At 41.6% G+C, this 21,950-nt stretch overlaps 1 protein-coding gene across 1 annotated transcript; it reads right to left on the bottom strand.

The window, feature by feature from the left end:
* Window positions 1–8,365: 8,365 nt before the first annotated feature.
* On the bottom strand, window positions 8,366–21,386 carry PRDM14 (PR/SET domain 14). The gene is made up of 7 exons (XM_077271716.1): window positions 20,876–21,386; window positions 20,330–20,377; window positions 20,087–20,244; window positions 19,275–19,545; window positions 12,343–12,545; window positions 9,853–9,954; window positions 8,366–8,593 (listed from the first exon to the last, which is right to left on the bottom strand). The coding sequence occupies exons 1-7, from the start codon at window positions 21,384–21,386 to the stop codon at window positions 8,366–8,368; spliced, it is 1,521 nt and encodes a 506-aa protein (XP_077127831.1).
* Between the last annotated feature and the right edge of the window lie 564 nt (window positions 21,387–21,950).

Below are 21,950 nucleotides of genomic sequence, written 5' to 3'. Positions count from 1 at the left end.
TCCTGTATACTGTCCTGAACCCTAAGAATCTCATTTTTATATCTGCTGCCGTGCGGGTGTCAAAAGTGGCCAAGATTTGCTTAAGGCCGGTTTCACACGTCAGTGGCTCCGATACGTCTGGTGACAGTTTCCTCACGTACCGGAGACACTGACTCACGTACACACATTAAAGTAAATGTGTCTCTGCACATGTCAGAGTGTTTTCATGGACCGTGTGTCCGTGTGCAAAACACGGAGACATGTCCGCTTTTCTCCGGCAGCACGGCCTGCAAAGCGTCCCGCACACGTGCACACAGAGAACAGTGTGCACTCTCCTCCGTGTGCACGTACCACCGCAGGAGAAACAGCGCTACAGTTAAGCGCTGTCCCCTGCTTTTGGTGCTGAAGTCGGCATTCATTCCTTCTCCCCAGCAGCGTTCGCTGGAGAGAAGGAATGAAAAATCAAGGTTTTTTTTATTTTTTTTATTTAAAATAAAGTTTGGGGTCACCTCCCGCCTCCCACCCCCGTGCGCTCACCCGCTTGCAGAGAAATACTTACCCAGCACCCGCGATGCCTCCTCTCAGCGCCGACAGCTTGTCCTGTGTGAGCGGTCACGTTGTACCGCTCATTACAGTGATGAATATGCAGCTCCACCCCTATGGGAGGTGACCCCAAACTTTATTTTAAACAAAAAAAATTAGAAAAAACCTTGATTTTTCATTCCTTCTCTCCAGTGAAAGCTGCTGGGGAGAAGGAATGAATGCTGGCTTCAGCACCAAAAGCAGGGGACAGCGCTTAATTGTAGCGCTGTCTCCTGCATGGTCCGTGTGGTCCTCAGTAGGCACACAGGCGGCACACGGCTGCCGCACGTGTGTCACACTGATGTGCTGTGCCACGTGAGCACACGGACACGGATAACTCCGGTACCGATTTCTCCGGTACCGGAATTATCTGGATGTGTGAGACTGGCCTCACAGTTCTTTTATCAGTGTCTGGGCAGGACTTTACCTCCCTCTGGGCTGCACCAGTTAACTGGCCAGTAAGGATGCTGACATTTTGATTCTCAGACAGGGGGTACACTTCAAACAAACTACATAGTCTCTCTATGAAATCGCTCAGGGTGTGCGACTCCCCTGAGTATTGTGGTAACCAGGCCGCTCCCGGTATGTACGGCATTGATAGTGGCATTATGGGGGCTGCGGCTGCGGCCACCGTGGGATCTCCACCCAGGTTGGACACTTTCCTCCCCCCTAGTGAACCTCAACCAGGCTCTGGGTATCGTTACCGTATTAGGCGGCTGTTCTACAGGCTGGATGGATTGAGTTCTTGAGGGTGTCCAAGTCAGGGCCTCCTGCTTCTCGCCGGCTCATGTCCGATCACGCAGCAGGGCTTCTCTTTGTGCCCTTTCTTTGCCTCCACCCACGACAACACACCCCTTCAGCTTCTCGCTCGCCGTGCGGCATGATAATGTCAGTTACCAAACAGTTCAATTAAGTTTATGCACACAGGACCCGGTGGTACCAGGCTACGAAATCCTGTTTGTGATGCCAGAATATGACGCCTGCTAGGGCCGCAGGGTACTCGGTCCGGGTCGGCAGTTCTTCAGGCAGTTGTCACGGCAGCAGTGACCCGGGCCGTGGCCCTGGGTGTGCAATAAAAATGATGAGGGAAAGTTTGTAGTCGGCTTAACTTGACGCCACCTGAGATGTTCGGCAATGAGTGGCCGACGCTGCTTAAGGAGATTCCTGGGACCGATGTTGACGCAGCTGGGATGGTTCTGCACCCCACAGGTAGAGCAGGGCCCCAGGGCTACCGGTATAGTTTTGTAAGGGATCGTGGACGTTGGGGTGCAGGACTGAGTGTGCAGGAAATGACTAAAGGACACAAGGACTGTAGATTTCTTTACCTTTACTTGGTAGCTGTAGGTGCAGTCCGGGGCATGGGTAACAGGTGATGATGGGGGTCCGGGCAGCCTTGAATCAACTTAGGATCCACCTAGACAGGTGGGATCGGAGGCCTTCCTGCTGCGCTGTCTTAGGTCCTTGCTGCTAAAAGCTCTGCTCAAGTTCCTCTCCTGCATGTTGCTTCTTACCTGTATGGCAGACAGCATGAGCCTATCACAAGTGCTGCCTTCTCACTTTCAGCCCGGGCTCTTGGTCTGCTGTGTTGACTCTGGGAGTTCGGTGTGGCCAGGGAGCTTGCAGTCCCCTGCCCTCGAGATTCGGCTGTTGGGCCGTACAGCACCCACACAGCCAAGGACTCTGGCATCCTCTTTGTCAGAACTCTGTTCTGGGGTGAGCTTGGCTACAGCTCCACTCCCCAGGTTCTCCTCGTCTGCTCTCTTCTCACTCTCAGACTCGACTCAGACTAACTAACTCCGCCTCCAGGCCAGAACTTATAGGGAAGCTCCCCTGAAACCGGATGTTATAGTTCCCCCTTCTGGTCTGGAGTAGGAAAAGTGTTGGATGCTGGTGTTACCTAGTAAGGGAACCCCTCCTTGCTTCCAGGCATGACATCATCCCCTGTGAGGGAGGCAATGCCACTGTGGCAACCGGACTCCTGGGGTGCCACAAACTCCTACTCATTTCAATAGGAAAGGTCATCAGTACATTAGTCCTGGATAACCTCAATATTAGAGGGGATAATACCATTACAAATCATACGATTAAAGCTTTTTTGTTTTTAGTTACATTCAGATTACTTCAGGTGGGGTCACCAAGTTAACTAAATACATAAAGGGACTTAAAAAGTCTTCACTTGATGTTCATTAAACATGTATTTTATTTGTTTTAGAATTACAAAGAAAGCAATGAGATAGTCTAAGAGACTTCAGTAACAGCTGCACAATATGAATACAGCCCAAAAATAAAAAAGGTTTTTAGAATTAAATCTTGATATGAGAAATTAATATATAGATCTCAAAATATTACACGAAAGATCTAATACTTGAAAAATTTAGTAGTTGCTCTATTGCAGTGAGGCATCCACTAACAATTTCAGAAGGTCATCCATAATTAAAAAAAAAAAAAATACAGTCATAAAACGACCCAAGACTATCCAAACATCCTGGGCAGGTCACGTCTTGTCTGCTTTGTTATGTGATATAAATTAACTTTTATGTGCCCTCAATAAAATGCAGAGCAGCATCAAAGTTGAGAGCTGGGTAAGTTGCAGCTACTTGTCCTATCAAGGGCAAGTGATGTTTAAAGACTTGTTGCATCAAGAAAGACATCCTACTATATAATTGTCTAAGGGGTACTTCCGTCTGTCTGTCCCAGATATTCATTGCTCGTGGCATCTGTCTGTCATGGAATCCAAGTCGCTGATTGGTCTCGCCAGCTGCCTGTCATGGCTGCCGCGACCAATCAGCGACGGCCACAGTCCGATTAATCCCGCCCTACTCCCCTGCAGTCAGTGCCCGGCGCCCGCTCCATACTCCCCGCAGTCAGTGCCCGCTCCATACTCCCCGCAGTCACCGCTCACACAGGGTTAATGCCAGCGGTAACGGACCGTGTTATGCAGCGGGTAACTCACTCCGTTACCACCGCTATTAACCCTGTGTGACCACGTTTTTACTATTGATGCTGCCTATGCAGCGTCAATAGTAAAAACATCTAATGTTAAAAATAATAAAAAATAAAAAATCATTATATACTCACCATCCGCCGCCTTTCCCGCTCCTCACGACGCTCCGGTGACCGCTCCATGCAAGCGGCAGGTTCCGGTGGCAAGGATGGTCTGCGAGAAGGACCTGCCATGACGTCACGGTCATGTGACCGCGACATCATCACAGGTCCTGCGCGCCTGCGCGAGAAGGACCTGCCGTGACGTAACGCTCATGTGACCCTGGGGCCGGAAGCTGCCGCCTGCACCGCACACAGCCGACAGAACTACTACAAGGCGCCCTTGGAAGGTGAGTATATGTTTATTTTTTATTTTTAACCTGTGACATACGTGGCTGGGCAATACACTACGTGGCTGAGCAATATACTACGTCACTGGGCAATATACTACATAACTGGGCAATATACTATGTAACTGGGAAATATACTACGTGGCTGGGCAATATACTACGTAACTGGGCAATATACTACGTGGCTGGGCAATATACTACGTGGCTGGGCAATATACTACGTGGGCTTGCAGTGTACTACGTGGGCTGTGCAATATACTACGTGGACATGCATATTCTAGAATACCCGATGCGTTAGAATCGGGCCACCATCTAGTGTACACCATATGTATATATATATACTAGACTGCGGCCCGATTCTAACGCATCGGGTATTCTAGAATATGCATGTCCCCGTAGTATATGGACAATGATGATTCCAGAATTCGCGACAGACTGTGCCCGTCGCTGATTGGTCGAGGCAACCTTTATGACATCATCGTTGCCATGGCAACCATTATGACATCTACGTCGATACTGTGCCCGTCTCTGATTGGTCGAGGCCGCCAGGCCAGGATTTCCAGGACAGACAGACAGACAGACAGAAAGACAGACAGACAGACAGACAGACAGAAAGACAGACAGACAGACGGAAAAACCCTTAGACAATTATATATATATATATATATATATATATATATACTAGACTGTGGCCCGATTCTAACGCATCGGGTATTCTAGAATATGCATGTCCCCGTAGTATATGGACAATGATGATTCCAGAATTTGCGGCAGACTGTGCCCGTCGCTGATTGGTCGAGGCAACCTTTATGACATCATCGTCGCCATGGCAACCATTATGACATCTACGTCGATACTGTGCCCGTTGCTGATTGGTCGAGGCCTGGCTGCCTCGACCAATCAGACGCGGGATTTCCATTATGACATCATCGTCGCCATGCTGTGCCCGTACCTGATTGGTCGAGGCCTGGCGGCCTCGACCAATCAGAGAGGCGGGATTTCCAGGACAGACAGACAGACAGACAGACAGACAGACAGACGGAAAAACCCTTAGACAATTATATATATAGATATATATACAAATTCACCAAACTCACACTGAGCTGTGACATATGAGATGTATCGGATCTGGGGGGGTGCTCTTATGCCTCAGCTCTTCAATCTCATCAATACAATCTGATCTATACAAGAAGGGGGTCCACACAATAATGTACATAATAGGGCATAGACGAGGAGTTTCCTAATGGGACACCACATTGAAATATCTCTTTCAATATTGAAATATGAATTGTTATAATATTAAAATATCTATTGTTGAAATTAACTTACTATTAGGTCCTTAAATTGGGCTCTACTTTACATAACACCCTGGTGATCCCATAAGAAAATCAGTCCTCTGATGCAATGATACTATCATTATTATTTAGAAATGGATTATTTCAATGATAACTTGCAGGTCAGCAGGCAGAGGCTGTGTATGACCCCGTGTCTGTAGACCATTGTTTGCAGCCTACAATTTGCTGATGGAGTCCCAAAATCCTTAGGGAATGTAAAACTTAAGACTTTACATGAGATTTGAAGAGTTAAATAGCCCAAATTGTTGTCCACATCTACTATAAAGGGGCCCGATTTGTAATATACGTTCCATAAGAGAGCCAATGCTATATTTTTACTTGCGGTTTGTTGCATACATCCATAGAATTTTATACAATTATGCTAGGTATTGACCAATTTTGTAATTCTCATATTTGTATTCACAATAGACTTGATATAACACAAGGCAAACTGGAATAACCAAGTTCTCGAAAGGACCCTCTTTTTGCCCTATTTTGGACCTTCACAACTACAAGTATATCTAGTGTCGGACAGGGGTGCCAAGGGCCGACCAGTAACATTGCCTTTGGGGGGCCCACTTTTCACCTGCATACAAATATCACACTACCCTCATTCACAAATTTACGTATTAATAAACTGGGTAGTTTGGTTAATGAATGATGAGATGCTGCGTTTTTTCTGTACAAAGTGAATTATGCCAAGTACTGCCCATACAGTGGGGTTGGCGGACCAGATCGGCACAGGGGCCCACCGGGGGATTCCCCTGTTCCTCTATAGGCCAGTCCGAGCCTGAGTGCATCTCCTGGGCAGGCTTTTGTAGGCACAGACACTTACCGTGGCCCGTTCTCAGTACTGTGGTCTGAAACAATAATAGAATGACAGACATTGTTTTGCATCATGTTGTTAAAGCAACTTAATATTGTCATCAGTAGATAATGGTGAAGCTTTTTATTACAATGAGCTGAAAGGCCGTGCAGTATTACAGCACAGGACACAAGATCAATGAGCGTCAGAGCTCTGATGCTAATAAAAAAAGACAAACTGGGTAAGTTTGATCTCTCAGAAAATAAGTGTCCGGATATAATCACAGAGCTCCCTGATTACTCTTCTCCTGGGATCAGCTGAACATTTACAGTGGAGTTTGCCTGATATTGGACATAAGCCATCTCCTGCATTAGAGGCCATTTGTATATGCCCCTTACCAAGAGACCCATCCCCAAAGAAGCTTCATTTTGTCATTTATGTACACGTGACAGTAGGAAGCGGTTGGCTCTGGTATTAGTGAAGATTAAGAATATAATTATTTTTCCTAATATCTGAGAGCATCTATAGGATCAAACCATCACCTGATCGTGACCAAGTCCATGTAGCACTGCCAATTTGCGAAAAACAAGTCAATTTTTCCATCCCTCTTAACAGCCTGTAGCACAAAAATTGTCAATATTGTTTTCCATTTGGCCAACGTCATTTTTCTTACTAAAGCAATAAAACAGTAGTAAACAATAGTTTATAGGGTGGGAGAGAGCGTGTTAGAGGCCACGGGACAGATCCACGTCAACACAACAAGTGGCTGCTTTGTGAATAATTAAATTTGCATTGTTAATATATGGACATCGCTAACTTATATGCGTTGTACTTTGCAGGTGAAGAATCAGCTCTTAAAGGAGTTGTCCGGGACTTCAGCATTGATGGCCTATCCTTAAGTCGTATCTGATCGGTGGGGGTGGGACACCCATCAGTCCCACCAATCAGCTATATTTCCCGGTGTCAATAGGGGGCTGTTTTGCAGTCGCTGGCCACAAACACCATTCTGTTGACAGAGTAGTGCTGTACAGCTTTGCAACTGAGTAGTTCTAGCAGCCACCGGGAGCAGTGAATGTGTCAGGTGTCACACCCCCACCAATCAGGCATTAATTACCTATCCTAGAGGTAGGCCACAAATGTAAGGCCCCAGACAACCCCATTAAATATATGCTGCTTTCAAAATTTAGGTTCTGTGCAATACAAGATGAAAGACTTACATAAAGGCTATGACTGTATAAAAGACAGTCAAGTTTGAGGTTTTGCCGTTTCGCCTCATCTGGTGTCAGAAGGACCACTTTTAGGGTTACAGGTTGAGCTAAGATGCCTACTGATCTGAGTTTGGCAGCTACATACAGAGTCACTGAACGGTGGCAACATCAGGGCCATATTAATCAGAAATTGAGTCTATCATGGACTTTTTTTTACATATAATTGATTTGAGTGTGGTCAGTCATTAGTTGCAATAATGCAGCCTGTACAACATCTTTAATATCAGCTCATTATACATTTTAGTGGAAAATGACTTACCCAATAACTTTATGGATTGAAACATATAATACTTTAAATGAAAATCAATATAATCTGTATATAGTTATCAAACATAATTATGCACAAGATATTGTCCTCATCAAAATGCATAGGTTAGAGAATAATAAATAAAAGCATCTACTTCTTCAGCCAGACTGGGTCAATGAAAAGTAATGTCAATTACATAGTGTATTATACATCATATACATCTGAATAATCATAAGTTATAATATAAATATTATTATTATTATTATTATTATTATTATTAACCCCTTATGAACCGGGCAACTTCTAATTTATGTCTATTTTTTTTCCTTTCCTTTATTCAAGAGCTATAACTTTGAAATGGTGATTAAAAAAAAAGTAATTACACCTTTGTTTTTTGAGTTTTATTGTTAAAGAGTTCGGTATATATGACCTAGCAACATGATTCTTCAGGTCAGAAAGATTACAGTAAATACAAAAAAACATATACTTTTCAATATTGCAGTAGTTTTAAAAAATACTAATAATTTTTTGGGGAAAAATTGGCTTGTCACCATTTTCTGAGATTTGTCATTTTAATTTTTCCACAAATGGGGCGGTGCAAGGGCTTGTCATATGTTGTGATCACTTTTTAGTGCTAGCTCCGACTGCATCAGTTACTGTTGGGTGCAGGATCCGCTCCATATATTGAAGGTGCACAGCTCCCTTAAAGAAGCGTTCATTAAATGTTCGATGCCCATCATTAAGGGGTTAATCACAATAAGGAAATTAAATAGAATTGGGACAGGCTAAATGATCCGGTGATGAGTGGGAGCAGACGCTCAGAGGGCAGAGTGAACCCGCATGTGATATCGTAACTGCTCCGTCTCCATGAAGTTTTGTCCGCATGTCGTACAGCTGTAGCCTTTCTCCTTTACGTGTGTGCGGCGTACGTGGCTGTCATGTGCAGCATGCGAAGCAAAGGCCTTGCCGCAATGTTTGCACTTAAAGGGCTTTTCTCCAGAATGTTGACGTATGTGGGTGCGGAGGATACTGGAAGCTGTAAATGCCTAATTCAAAGAAAAATTAAAGAGAAGATGTGTTGATCCAAGATATATCAGGAAACAATGTAAAAGCTGTTTTTACAGCAGCTGGAAACTATTTTGAGATATTAATGATGAATAATGCATTACATCACAATATATAGAATTAAAGGGAATTTAAAAAAATAATTAAAAGAAAATATATAACTAAAGGAAATGTCATTATAAATAAATTAATCAATATCTTCCATTAATAAATAACAATTGTTTTATATATGGGAGTAATCACTATATTAAATTAACTTTTTATATTGATTATCTCCATAGAATTTACAAACATATTTCTAATTATACTTCCTTTAGCATTTTTTTTCATTCCCTTAAAACCCTTTAAAAAGGGGGAGTCCAGCTCAAGAAGACATATTTGTACATGTGAAATATTGATAATCATTACTGGTATATATCGATGCCCCAATCTGAAAATATGAGCAATTATCCTTGGTCCCGGCAGTTCCCCGTATGGTTTATAAATACATATAAGTTTTGGTCCCAGTTATCCAGCAGCCCGGCCTTGTTTCCTTCCATAGCAAACTACTGGATCCATTCTCACTCCAGCGCATTCATCCGGCACATCAGTTGTTGCACTGGACCCTCCAAAAGGCTGAATCCTGAAAACACTACACGTTACGGTTTTCTATTGATTCACAAATTTTGGACTAGAAACTGGTGAAAAAGCCTCCTGACGGCCAGTAGTGTTCTGACATCACTTATCATGAGTAGAAGCACAAGAAAGCTGATGGGACAGATAATTGGAAATCTGATCTCAGGCCTTTCTGCTTCAGTTTGTATCAGTTGTGCCAAGTAATGACAACCAATGTCCAAACAGCGTCATTTGTCACCAGTCTAGTGCACTACTGCTGAACCAGATCAAAATATGAAACGTAGCTTGGTTCCTTGAAGGGGCCAGTACAACTGATGAGTGGGATAAATATAAACGATCCCACAGCAAACAATGCAACGCCAGAGGAAAAAAAATGGATGGCTAGATAGGAGGTTACGAGGCCATCTACAAATCGGAAGTTGCTCAGCAATCGGTTGCAGTGCTATCAATGTGATGTCACCACTGCAGCCGATCAAAACCACTGATACAGCGGCATCCATTCAATATCAATTTGTTTTTTTGTTTTTACACATCAATAGGATGAAGTTAATTGAAAAGGGACAACAGAATATAAAAAATGATAGGCCCTACACTCAGCACTACAGTAATAGGGAAGTGCCGTTACCTTGTTGCAGTAGACACACTTGTACGGTCTTTCTCCAGAGTGGACCCTCATGTGCTTGTTAAGACTGGATGACTGGGAGAAGCTCTTCCCACACACCGTGCACTGTAACAGAACAGACAGGCGTCAATCACACAATCACATTTTTACATTGCTGATGTCGCAGGGTTGAGATTGTTGTAGGAAGTAAAGTTCTGAGGGGTTTGCCATTTGGCACAGTTCGTCTTGATACAATCGTGTATTATCTTTCCTTTTACATAGGACTCCAGATAGATTGATGAACTGGCTTAATACACAGTCAGTACGGATAATTTTAAAGGGACACTAACCCTAACGTATCCCAATTTCTTGCACAATTGAATGCAGTTTTGTATTGGGGAGAACAGAGACTATTTGGATTGCAAGTATCTGCATTAATTTCCATATAACTCCAGCTTATAATTAGGATTTAGCGCCCCTTTAATGAATGTAACTCAGATCTCATTTCAATATATTAGAAACATCTTCGATAACTGTCAGTTCGCATCTACCATCCAGGGAGAATGGAGACCCACCACCCCAGTTACATTAGTTGGTCGGCTAGTCTCGACAAAATCAGGGGGTTTACCAAATCTTTTTCTGATGTGTGTAGTCACCTTTATACAACTGGAAAAACATGGACAACAAGGCAGTCATAGATAACTATGCGGGCAGGTATTTAGGACTCATTTATGGGCCTGTTTATAATGTGCACCCAGGTACCAAGGTCTTATGTCAGGGAGGCAAAAACCTTGCAGTGACCCTAGATACATCTCTAATATTACACACAATGCATTAGTTCCAAATATGTGTAAAACACTCAAGAAAATCATCGCAGCCAACTGAACTGTTAAATAATGTAAGCCGGCCCGTGAAATGGAAGTGTGTCTCATTGAGCCAGGCCTGGATCTATTCCAGTTTACAAGCCTTTCAGATCTAAATAAGGGGCCTCCAGCCAAACCCTACTGAGATAATGGCAGCCACCCGTGACTTCACTTAACGCTTCCTCTGCTGGAGAGAAAAGACCATTTATCACTGGATTCTGCTGGATGCAGGCTCAGACTGGCACACCGGGAAACAGGTGAATCCTGGTGGGCCTCTGTTCAGGTGCTGGCCCATCCCTGCTATATTAGCACAATATACATGATTCACTATGTACAGAAAAAAGGCAATATCTCCTCATTAATTTAACACACTACCAAGTATATTCTTATTATATAGAGGTATAGCTAAATGAGTGAACCAGGGTAATATAGTTTCAGAACAGTGTGCCCCCAGGGTCAATGTTACTGGTGGGCCCTTGGCACCTCAGTCCGATACTGGCAGGATGAATATATAAGGCAATGCTTGGACTGTTGATCTGAAGAAAATGAATAACTGTGACTTTTAGATATGTAAAATTAAGCAAAAAGGGCATCCCTCGTGTAAAACCTTGACAGATTAGTATAAAGAGCAGAGGTTTCCAACAGGGGAATGATCATCTCTTTGATGTTGTGTACAAGCGGATCACACCCTGTCACCGGGTAGGAAGTGCTGTAGTGCCTGCTAACACTTGGCATCTCCTGGAGTGCCCTTCTTTCTGTAGAGGTGTTTTGGAGGGTTCACCAAGCAAGAGTAGGAAAGTATAAAAGATACTAAATTGGTGCCGTCATTCCACCACAATGTAGCGTCAGTCCAGAGGTAAGGAAAGTGAGGATATTTGTACATTGTCTTACTAATAAAATAACAGTTCTCTCCACTGGACTGAGGCTACCTTACTTTGGAGTTATAGCTACAAATTATCGTCCTTATTCTACAATATACTCGAATAGTGGGAAAAAAGTGGTTGATCTATGCTGCTGGGTTTGGATCCACAATAAAGACCCTATATGCCGTATGAAAATGTCTATTCGATTTCATTCTCAACATGTTTCGAAGTTCGAAAGCTTCTTCAAGAGAACCAATGTGAGAATACATTGCTGAAATAAAGCATTAATCTAGGTTTATTTGCTGCTAATTAACAAGTAAAGTCTGTGAAATTCCCTGCCATTGCCATAATAAACCATCAGCAGAATACAGACTCTCCCTAGTAAGAGCCCATATTCTGTTCTGGTGAAGCGGACACTGCCTGCCCTCATCGGACTGACATAGTATAGTAATACAAAACACTAGGTTCAGGATATTACAGCCTCTGCTCTGAAATAAATGATCTACTGCCGGACGCACAGATAGAATTCAGAATGATTAGAATTTACATTAAACAGAAAGCAAAAGTAGATAATACCTACTTTAGTGTCCAACTGAGAAATAAAAAAAATAAGAAAATATAGGCAGACATACAGAATTGTCAATCAACTACCATCTTCTAGAACCAATTCTTAACATTCACATTCAGCTGCCATCGGCTACAGAGCCACATGCAATGGGCCCAAGAGATAAATGTGACCCCAAGCTGCTGGTCGGAGAGAACGGTGGAGAAATAATGGCAGCACTTACTTTGTGGGGTCTGTGCTTCTCATGAACATGTAAGATGTGAATCCTCAGTCTGTCCCTCTTCTCAAAAGACCTCTTACACAGATTGCAGGGAAATTTTCTGTCCCCTTGGTCCACACAGCGGGTGTATTTAAGGTGCTTATCCCGGTAATATTTGTAGGCGAAGACTTTACCACATCTGTCACATTTGTAACCCTCTCCAGACTCTATAGGGGTAAGCAACAAATACAGCATGACATTGCAAAAAAGCCAACACAGGAGATTAAAAGAAAGTAAAATGTTCAATAAGTTGAAATCATTCAAGGTACCTGTACTAGTGGGTGTATACACTGTGTTCCAAGTTATTATGCAAATTGGATTTAAGTGTCAAAACGATTTAATTGTTTTGTTTTTCAAATAAACTGATGGATGGTATTGTGTCTCAGGGCTCAATGGATCACTGAAATCAATCTTAAACACATGTGATAGTTAGTTTTCCAGGTGATTCTAATTAAAGGAAAACTACTTAAAAATGATGTTCCACATTATTAAGCAGGCCACAGATTTCAAGTAACATGGGAAAGAAAAAGGATCTCTCTGCTGCCGAAAAGCATCAAATAGTGCAATGCCTTGGTCAAAGGATGAAAACATTAGATATTTCTTGAAAATTTAAGCGTGATCATCTTACTGTTAAGAGATTTGTGGCTGAATCTGAGCGCAGTCGTGTTCGTGCTGATAAAGGCATAATGAGGAAGGTTTCTGCCAGGCAAGTTCTTCGGATAAAGAGAGCAGCTGCTAAAAAGCCATTACAAAACAGCAAACAGATATTTGAAGCCGCTGATGCCTCTGGAGTCCCTCGAACCTCAAGGTGTAGGATCCTTCAAAGGCTTGCTTTGGTTCATAAACCTACTATTCTGCCACCCCTAAACAGTGTTCACAAGCAGAAACGGTTGTAGTGGGCCCAGACATACATGAAGACTAATTTTCAAACAGTCTTGTTTACTGATGAGTGTCGAGCAACCCTGGATGGTCCAGATGGATGGAGTAGTGGATGATTGGTGGATGGTCACCATGTCCCAACAAGGCTGCAACGTCAGCAATGATGTGGAGGAGTCATGTTTTGGGATGGAATCATGGGGAAACAGCTGATAGGGCCCTTTAAGGTTCCTGAAGATGTGAAAATGACCTCTGCAAAATATATGGAGTTTCTGACTAACAACTTTCTTCCACGGTATAAAAAGCAGAAATGTGCCTTGAGGAGCAAAATCATCTTCATGCTGACAATGCACCATCTCATGCTGCAAAGAATACCTCTGAGTCATTGGCTGCTATAGGCATAAAAGGAGATAAACTCATGGTGCGGCCACCATATTACCCTGACCTCAACCCTATAGAGAAGCTTTGGAGTATCATCAAGCAAAAGATCTATGAGGGTGGGAGGCAGATCACATCAAAACAGCAGCTCTGGGAGGCTATTCTGACTTCATGCAAAGAAATACAAGCAGAAACTCTCCAAAAACTCACAAGTTCAATGGATGCAAGAATTGTGAAGGTGATATCAAAGAAGGGTCCTATGTTAACATGCATGTAACTTGGCCTGTTAGGATGTTTTGGAGTTAAATAGCTTTTTTGTTCAGTGAATGTGACCTCCTAATGCTGCAAATTCCACAAATGAGCATTTTCAGTTCTTTAAAACATATCAAATGTCTAGAAATTCTACTGTGCCTAATAATTTGGAACAGTGCATTTTGAGGTTTTATTCATTTTGGAGATTATGCCGTTATCATTGGGAAGTTTCTTCAATAAAATTTGATGTATACTCTAAAGGGTGATGACTTTTATTAGACTGACTGTCATTTGCACCAACCCTTTTGCATAATAATTTGGAACATAGTGTATAGTGGCATGTAAAAGTTTGAGCACCCATGGACAAAATTACTGTTATTGTGAACAGTTAAGCAAGTTGAAGAAGAAATGATCTCTAAAAGGCCTAAAGTTAAAGATTACACATTTCCTTTGTATTTTAGGCAAAAAAAATAAGACACACCAGATGATAAGACACAGCCCAAAGTTTGGGGTTGAAAACAGGAAAAAAAATTTAATAAAATGGTGGTGCATGATAGTTATTTTTTAACGGTAGTTTACATGGGGGGTGGAGGAGGTTGAGTGGGGTCACCTGAGCCAGTATCGTTGCTTCAGGAGGCTGGCGGTGGCAGGTGGTGGACTTTGGAGAAATGGCGGCTGAAGGTGAGTCATGCTCAGATTGAGATCTCAGGAGAAGAGATCTTGACTCCGCAAAATTTCGTCTTTCGAAATCTTAATCTGCTCATGCACGGCTATTTTCCTGAAGTCCGCTGCAGGGAAATCATTGGAAAAGGAGACTCAAAAATATCTTATGAGAGCCCAGGGCCCGCAGCATTGCTCCAAACCTGGCACAGACGCCGGCCTTCAGAGGCAGTGACCCTATCTCCTGTGAACCCACTCCACCACCACCAGTACCCCCCAGTAAACTCACTTCGTATTATAAGACGTACCCCCATTTTCCTCCAAAATTTTAAGGAAACTGGAGGAAAAAAGTGCGTCTTATAATCCGAAAATACTGTAAATTTTCATCTTTTACATTTTAGAAATTACAAAAAGGAAAATGCAGCGACGCAAAAGTTGGGCATTCTGAAATCTAGTAGCACCTCCTTTTGCAAATATACAGCTTGTAAACACTTTTTGTAGCCAGCCAAGAGTCTTTCAATTCTTGTTTGAGGAAGTCTATTGTGAATTTTGACTTGTGTTTAGGATCATTTTCTATTTGTAGAAGCCATCAGTTTTGCAACTTCAACTTTTTTGCAGATGGTGTTATGTTTGCCTCAAGATTTTGTTGAAATTTCATTCATGCTTCACTCTACCCAGCAATATTCCCCGTGCCATTGGCTGCAACACAACTCCAAAGCATGATTGATCCACCCCCATGCTTAATGGTTGGTGAGAAGATCTTTTTTGGAAATTATGTGCCCTGTTTTCTCCACACATACCTTTGATCATTGGTCCACAGGACTTGTTTCCAAAATGCATCAGGTTCGTTTAGATGTTCATTTGCATACTTCTGAAGCTGAATTTAATGGTGAGGATGCAGAAGAGGTTTTCTTCTCATGACTGTTCTTTGAAGACCATATTTGGTATATCTTGACTTCCACTGTTCCTGCTAACTGCCATTTCTTAATTATATTTCAAACTGAGCAAAGGGCAACTTGAAAACATTTTTCTATCTTCTTATAGCCTTCTCCTGTTTTGTGGGCCACCATCATTTTCCTTTTGCTGTGCTAGGCAGTTGCTTAGAAGAACCCATGGCTGCTGTTTTTGGCACAAGGTTAGAGGAGGCTGGGTTTTTATAAAGCTGGGAAAATTTACATCACCTGGCCTTTCCTAACGATGATAGTGAACAAACCATAATGCTAACAGGCTAATTAAGGTTTGTAACCATGGTCAAAGTTAACTGAGCACACAAATCTCGAAGGGTGCCCAAACCTTTGCATAGACCAATTTTCCTTTTTGTATTTTTTAATATGTAAAAAATTAAATTTTTTTTGTCTAAAATACAAAGGAAATGTCTCTTCTTTAACTTTAAGCCTTTTAGAGATCATTTCATCTTCAACTTAACTGTTCACAATAACAGTAATTTTGACCAGGGGTGCCCAAACTATTACATGCCACTGTAAATCGAAGGATAATGCACGTTGTACTTTACAATAGTTGAATCACTAGCAGTTAATGACTGAGCAAATAATCCTGCTCATCAGAATATGCTAATGTCAATACCAATTACTGAGCCGGCTTTATCTGCAAGTCGTCAGCTCAGCACTGGATTCTCCTAGTAAGGATTACAGCACACGTTTATACACACTTATTCACCTGTCAATAACAGATCGCACCCCGTGCACAGTAACAAGCAGGTAATGAATTCTAGTGCTGCACACAATCATATTACACTATATTGTGTGTGATTATTATATGTTACTAATCTGGATTATTCTACTGTTATAGAGGAATTTTGCAGAAAAAAATGTAGTTAAAGTAATAATATTCAATTTTATAATATACATTAGTAATATTAGTAGTAAAAATAATTAACAATATAATGTGCTAATTTCAGCTTGATTTTATGATAATATATTGTTATATGCACATCCTACCAAGGACACCATCTGTATGGAGTTTATACATCCTCCCCGTGATTGTGTGGGTTTCTTCCGGGTTTTCTGGTTTCCTCCCACACTCCAAGGACATGATGATAGAGAATCTAGATTGTGGGCCCCAATGGGAACAGTGCTGATAATGTCTGAAAAGTGCTGTGGAATATGATGGCACTATGTAAGAAACGCATAATAATAAATAATAATATTGCAAATCATAGAATGTTAGAGTTGGAAGGGACCTCCAGGGTCATTTGGGTCCAGCCCCCTGCACGATGCAGGATTCACTAGACCATCTCAGACAGATGTCTGTCCAGCCTCTGTGTGAAGACTTCCATTGAAGGAGAACTCACCACATCTCGTGGCAGCCTGTTCCACTCATTGATCACCCTCACTTTCAAATTTTTTTTTTTCTAATATCTAATTTGTATCTTCTCCCTTTCAGTTTCATTCCATTGCTTCTTGTGTTTACATGTGCAAATGAGAATAAGGATGATCCCTCTACACTGTGACATCCCTTCTGATATTTGTAGACAGCTATTAAGTCTCCTCTTAGTCTTCTTTTTTGTAAGCTAAACATTCCCAGATCCTTTACCTGTTCCTCGAAGGACATACTTTGCAGTCCGCTCACCATCCTGGTAGCTCTTCTCTGAACCTTCTCCAGTTTTTCGATGTTTATTTTAAATGTGGTGCCCAGAAGTGGACAAAGTATTCCAGATGAGAACTGACCAAGAAGGAGTAGAGGGGGATAATTACTTCACGTGATCTAGACTCTATGCTTCTCTTCATACATCCTAGAACTGTGTTTGCCTTTTCTGTTGCTGCATCACACTGTTGACTCATGTGCAGTCTGTCATCTTTTAGTATACCTAAGTCTTTTTCACAAGTGCTGTTGATCAGTTCTGTTCCTCCCATTCTGTAGACGTCATTTTTATTTTTCTTGCCCAGATGTAGAATCTTGCATTTCTCACTGTTAAATATCATTATATAAGTCATTGCCCGTTGTTCAAGCTTATTTAGATCCTTCTGAATCTTTTCTCTGTCTTCTCTATTGTTAGCTGTCCCTCCTAACTTTGCATCATCTGCAAATATGATTAGTTCACCTTCAGATCCCTTATTTAGGTAATTTATAAAAATGTTGAACAACACTGGGACCAGGACAGAGGCTTGTGGTACCCCACTTGAAACACTCTTCCTATGTGCAACCATTTATTGCCACTCCTTGAGTACGATCACTGAGCCAGGTACGAATCCACCTAACCATAGCCTTGTCAATCCCATACTTGGTTGGTCATTATAAGATTTTATGTGCTCATGTATTATAATGCATGTGTCACTATATTTTATTAATAAGATGTATCTGGAATTTATTTCTTTAGTCTGCGAAATAAAGTCTATTGCTTTTTGTGTATCTGTGTATAATAATAATAATATTTTTATATAGCGCTAACATATTTCTCAGCGCTTTACAGTTTGCAGACATTATCATCACTGTCCCGATGGGGCTCACAATCTAAATTCCCTATCAGTATGTCTTTGGAGTGTGGGAGGAAACCGGAGAACCCGGAGGAAACCCACGCAAACACGGGGAAAACATACAAACTCCTTGCAGATGTTGTCCTTAGTGGGGTTTGAACCCAGGATTCCAGAGCTGCAATGCTATCCACTGAGCCACCATGCTGCCCTGTGTCAGATAGATAGATAGATAGATTATATATTCATATATTTGTGTGTATGAGCATAATATACATATATACACAGATATATGTTATATATATTTATTGATTTTGTATATGTGTGTATAAATTAGATAGATAGATAGATAGATAGATAGATAGATAGATAGATATTGTAAAAAAAAAGTGGAACAGCACAATACCTCAGGCCTCCTCAGCAAAGCATCCAATACTTGCACCAATCCAGACAAAAAAAAATTAAAAAATGTGGATATATTCAGACCCACATGGCATGGCCAACTTGAAATTGGGTCTGAATAAAATCCACATTTCTTCAACTTAAAAGTCTATGGAGTGCTGCCTTCCCTTTTACTTTTTTCTTTTTTGTATAGATAGATAGATAGATAGATAGATAGATAGATAGATAGATAGATAGATCGATAGATAGATATGGGATACATAGTTACATAGATAGATAGATAGATAGAAATGAGATAGATAGATAGATAATAGATAAATGGATAGATACATAGATAGATAGATAGATGATAGATATGGGATAGATAGATAGATAGATAGATAGATAGATAGATAGATAGATAGATAGATATTAGATAGATAGATAGATAGATAGATAGATAGATAGATAGATAGAAAGCAGAGACTAAAGAAATAGATTCCAGATACACGTTATCAATACAATATTGTACCATATGCATTATGATACATTTGCACTTCATTTGTAGGTTGTGAGCCCTCGCAGGCAGGGTCCTTTCTCCTCCTGTTCCAGTTATGACTTTTATTGTTCAAGATTATTGTACCTGTTTTTATTATGTATACGCCTCCTCACATGTAAAGCGCCATGGAAAAAATGGCGCTATAATAATAAATAATAATAATAGTATCTTATTTGCAATATTATTATATATAAATATTATCTATATAAAAATAACATTTTATCCATGATATGAACATCGATTGGAATAAATTAGATGTTATAATGTTTCATCACATAGGCAATTGTTATTAGATTTCATTGCATTAATAATAACTGGTATATAATGGCACAGAGAGCCTGCATTAACCCGAGCATTACCTTCCTCCTGCTGACAGGGGGCTTTGCCCTCCTCTGTGCCCCTCAGGGTGACCGGGATGCCCTGGTGCAGCTCGTAGCAGCCTCCGTACCAGACCAGCAGCTCCTGTCTGGGGCCGATCTCCCGGGAGGTCTCATAGTAAATGTCGTTCTCGCACTGAATCGCCACCAGGTTTTGTTCCTGCGGGAATCGGGCACAATTCACCAGCGCCATCCAGTTCCCGCCTGCGCCTTTCCCGTCTATGAAGTGGCTGAGCCTGCCATCCTCAAAGATCTGAGGGACACAGGGGACAGAGTCACATCTCTACATCGTGTGTCACCATTCAGACTGTACCAGGAATAATGCGATCATTATATTATTACCAGCACATCTGCTTCATATATATTTGTAATCGAATAGAATCAGGATTCAAAGCAAAATTATTACTTTTATATCGTTTGATAACTATTTTGGATAAATGATAAAAATGTAATATATTAAGATTTTAATGTAGTTTTGTGTGACGATAATGTAAATATAAATATTGGTATGAAGTTATTAATATCGAACATTTGATTAAATGATAAGAAATTACTGCGACAATACAATCAGAGTAATTAGAAGAATGTTGTATAACAATTATGGTTATATTACACACATCATAATTAGAATTAAAAAAGAATCATGTTAAAGATAACAGAAAAACGAAATAGAGATTATCTACATTGTTGCCATGTATTAAGAATAAGAAGGAAAACGTTCTCTCCCGTGTAGCCAAGAAATGGTAAAAGAAGACAGACAGGGTGAGAAGATGGGAGCAGAGAGGGGTCCTCACCTCCCACATCACTGAGTTGTCATCATAGGTCTTGATCTCACTGGTGTTCACCACTCTCCCCTGGAAGGGACCGTACTTCACTCCTTTGGGGATGACACTTGCACTGAACACCCCAGATTTGGGTAAATCTCCATACTTCATTTTCAATATTGTCAGTCCTGAAATACACATATTCTGATTGGCATCTAATCCTGATCACAGCAGAGAACAATGGAAAGTAATCATAGGAATGGAGAAATGTACCTTCTGGTAACTGCAGGGCTTCTCTGTCCAGAATCTGAGGCTCCAGTCCTAAATTATAAGATTAACAGATGGATAAATAGGAGATCTAAATACATAAAAAATAGATAGATAGATAGATAGATAGATAGATAGATAGATAGATAGATAGATAGATAGATAGATAGATAGAAGATAGATAACAGATAGATAGATAGATAGATAGATAATAGTCAGATAGATAGAAGATAGATAACAGATAGATAGATAGATAGATAGATAGATAGATAGATAGATAGATAGATAGATAGATAATAGATAGATAGATAGATAGAAAGAGAGATAGATAGATAGATAGATAGATAGATAGATAGATAGATAGATAATAGTCAGATAAATAGATAGATAGATAGATAGATAGATAGATAGATAGATAGATAGATAGATAGATAATAGATGATAGATAGACAGATAGATAATAGATAGATATGGGATAGATAGATAGATAGATAGATAGATAGATAGATAGATAGATAGATAGATAGATAGATAGATAATAGACGCTTGTACCTGTGCAGGTGTTGGGGATGCGCAGCCCGGAGATGGCATGTGCGCACTGCTGGGCTCTGTGGTCCCCGTGGCTGCTGTTGTACCCGTACAGGACAGTGTTCAGCTCCTCCTGTGTGAATTGGTACATGGGGCCCGTCCCCTCCAGCCCGGGGGACATTCTGGCAGCCCCTCTGCACCTCCTGGGTTTGGGGCTGGGCGGGGGGCGATGCGGGGCCGCTGAGTGCCCCATAGTGACATTACCGCAGGCCGCCTCCTTCCTGTTCACACCAGTCGGGGGGCTCCCAAACCCGGGGTAGGCAGCGGGGGGCTGGGGGAAGCAGGGCTCCAGCGGCGGAGGGCTGTGTGTCAGCATGGACGCGATGTCCCGAAAATTGATGGGCCCCAGGGGCGAAGATTTGGTGACAAAACTTCCCAGAGACTTCAGAGGATTCAACAAGTAATGCGGGTGATTGGCGAGGACGCCCAGGTACGGGTTACCGGGGGGCAGAAAGGCCGGGAAATAGGAGGCCATGTGTAGGGGCAGGCGGGGAATGTTTGGGGGGGTGAGGCCGCTGCTGGGCACAGACACTGCCATCAGCTCTGCTCTCCGCCTGCAACCAAGCACAAATGATCGTCAGCGGCGGCGGATAGAAACTTCCCACAGTGCAGACAGGAGCCGCCATTCCCCCAAATCCGCGACACACGACGGATGGCGTAAATATAAGATCTGGAGTCCGCTCCGATATTAGGTGACTTTCCAGAGTGTAGCGCTGTAACCACATTATTGGGTACTTTGTTCTTGTTATTATTTTTTCTAGAAATAATCCCGACTGATTCATTAACGAAAGTTATATTGGATTTTCAATTATTTCTGCAAATCCTCTAAATGCAATTATGTTCTTGTTAATTCATGTACTAACGAAATATACAGAATGGTGGTTTGTGTTTAGTTTGTTTTGCTTTTCTTTGTTGCTTTATATATAATTTCAATTATTGGGCAAATAAAAAAAATAGATATATAAATCCGGTTTTTAAGAATCTTGACTGCCCGATCAGTTGTATATTTTTTAATGTTTCACAAACATAGCATAAAACA

This window comes from Ranitomeya variabilis, chromosome 6 (genome assembly GCF_051348905.1).
Source record: "Ranitomeya variabilis isolate aRanVar5 chromosome 6, aRanVar5.hap1, whole genome shotgun sequence".
Taxonomy (NCBI): Eukaryota; Metazoa; Chordata; class Amphibia; order Anura; family Dendrobatidae; genus Ranitomeya; species Ranitomeya variabilis.
This window is presented reverse-complemented; position numbering and strand designations above follow the sequence as displayed.

Coding starts and splice junctions, on each gene's coding strand:
- PRDM14 (XM_077271716.1), bottom strand. CDS start 21,386: ATGGCCTCCTATTTCCCGGCCTTTCTGCCCCCCGGTAACCCGTACCTG. Junction 19,546..20,086: donor ACAACTCAGTGATGTGGGAG/GTGAGGACCCCT, acceptor TGTGTCCCTCAG/ATCTTTGAGGATGGCAGGCT. Junction 8,594..9,852: donor AGTGTGTCTACTGCAACAAG/GTAACGGCACTT, acceptor TCTTTGAATTAG/GCATTTACAGCTTCCAGTAT.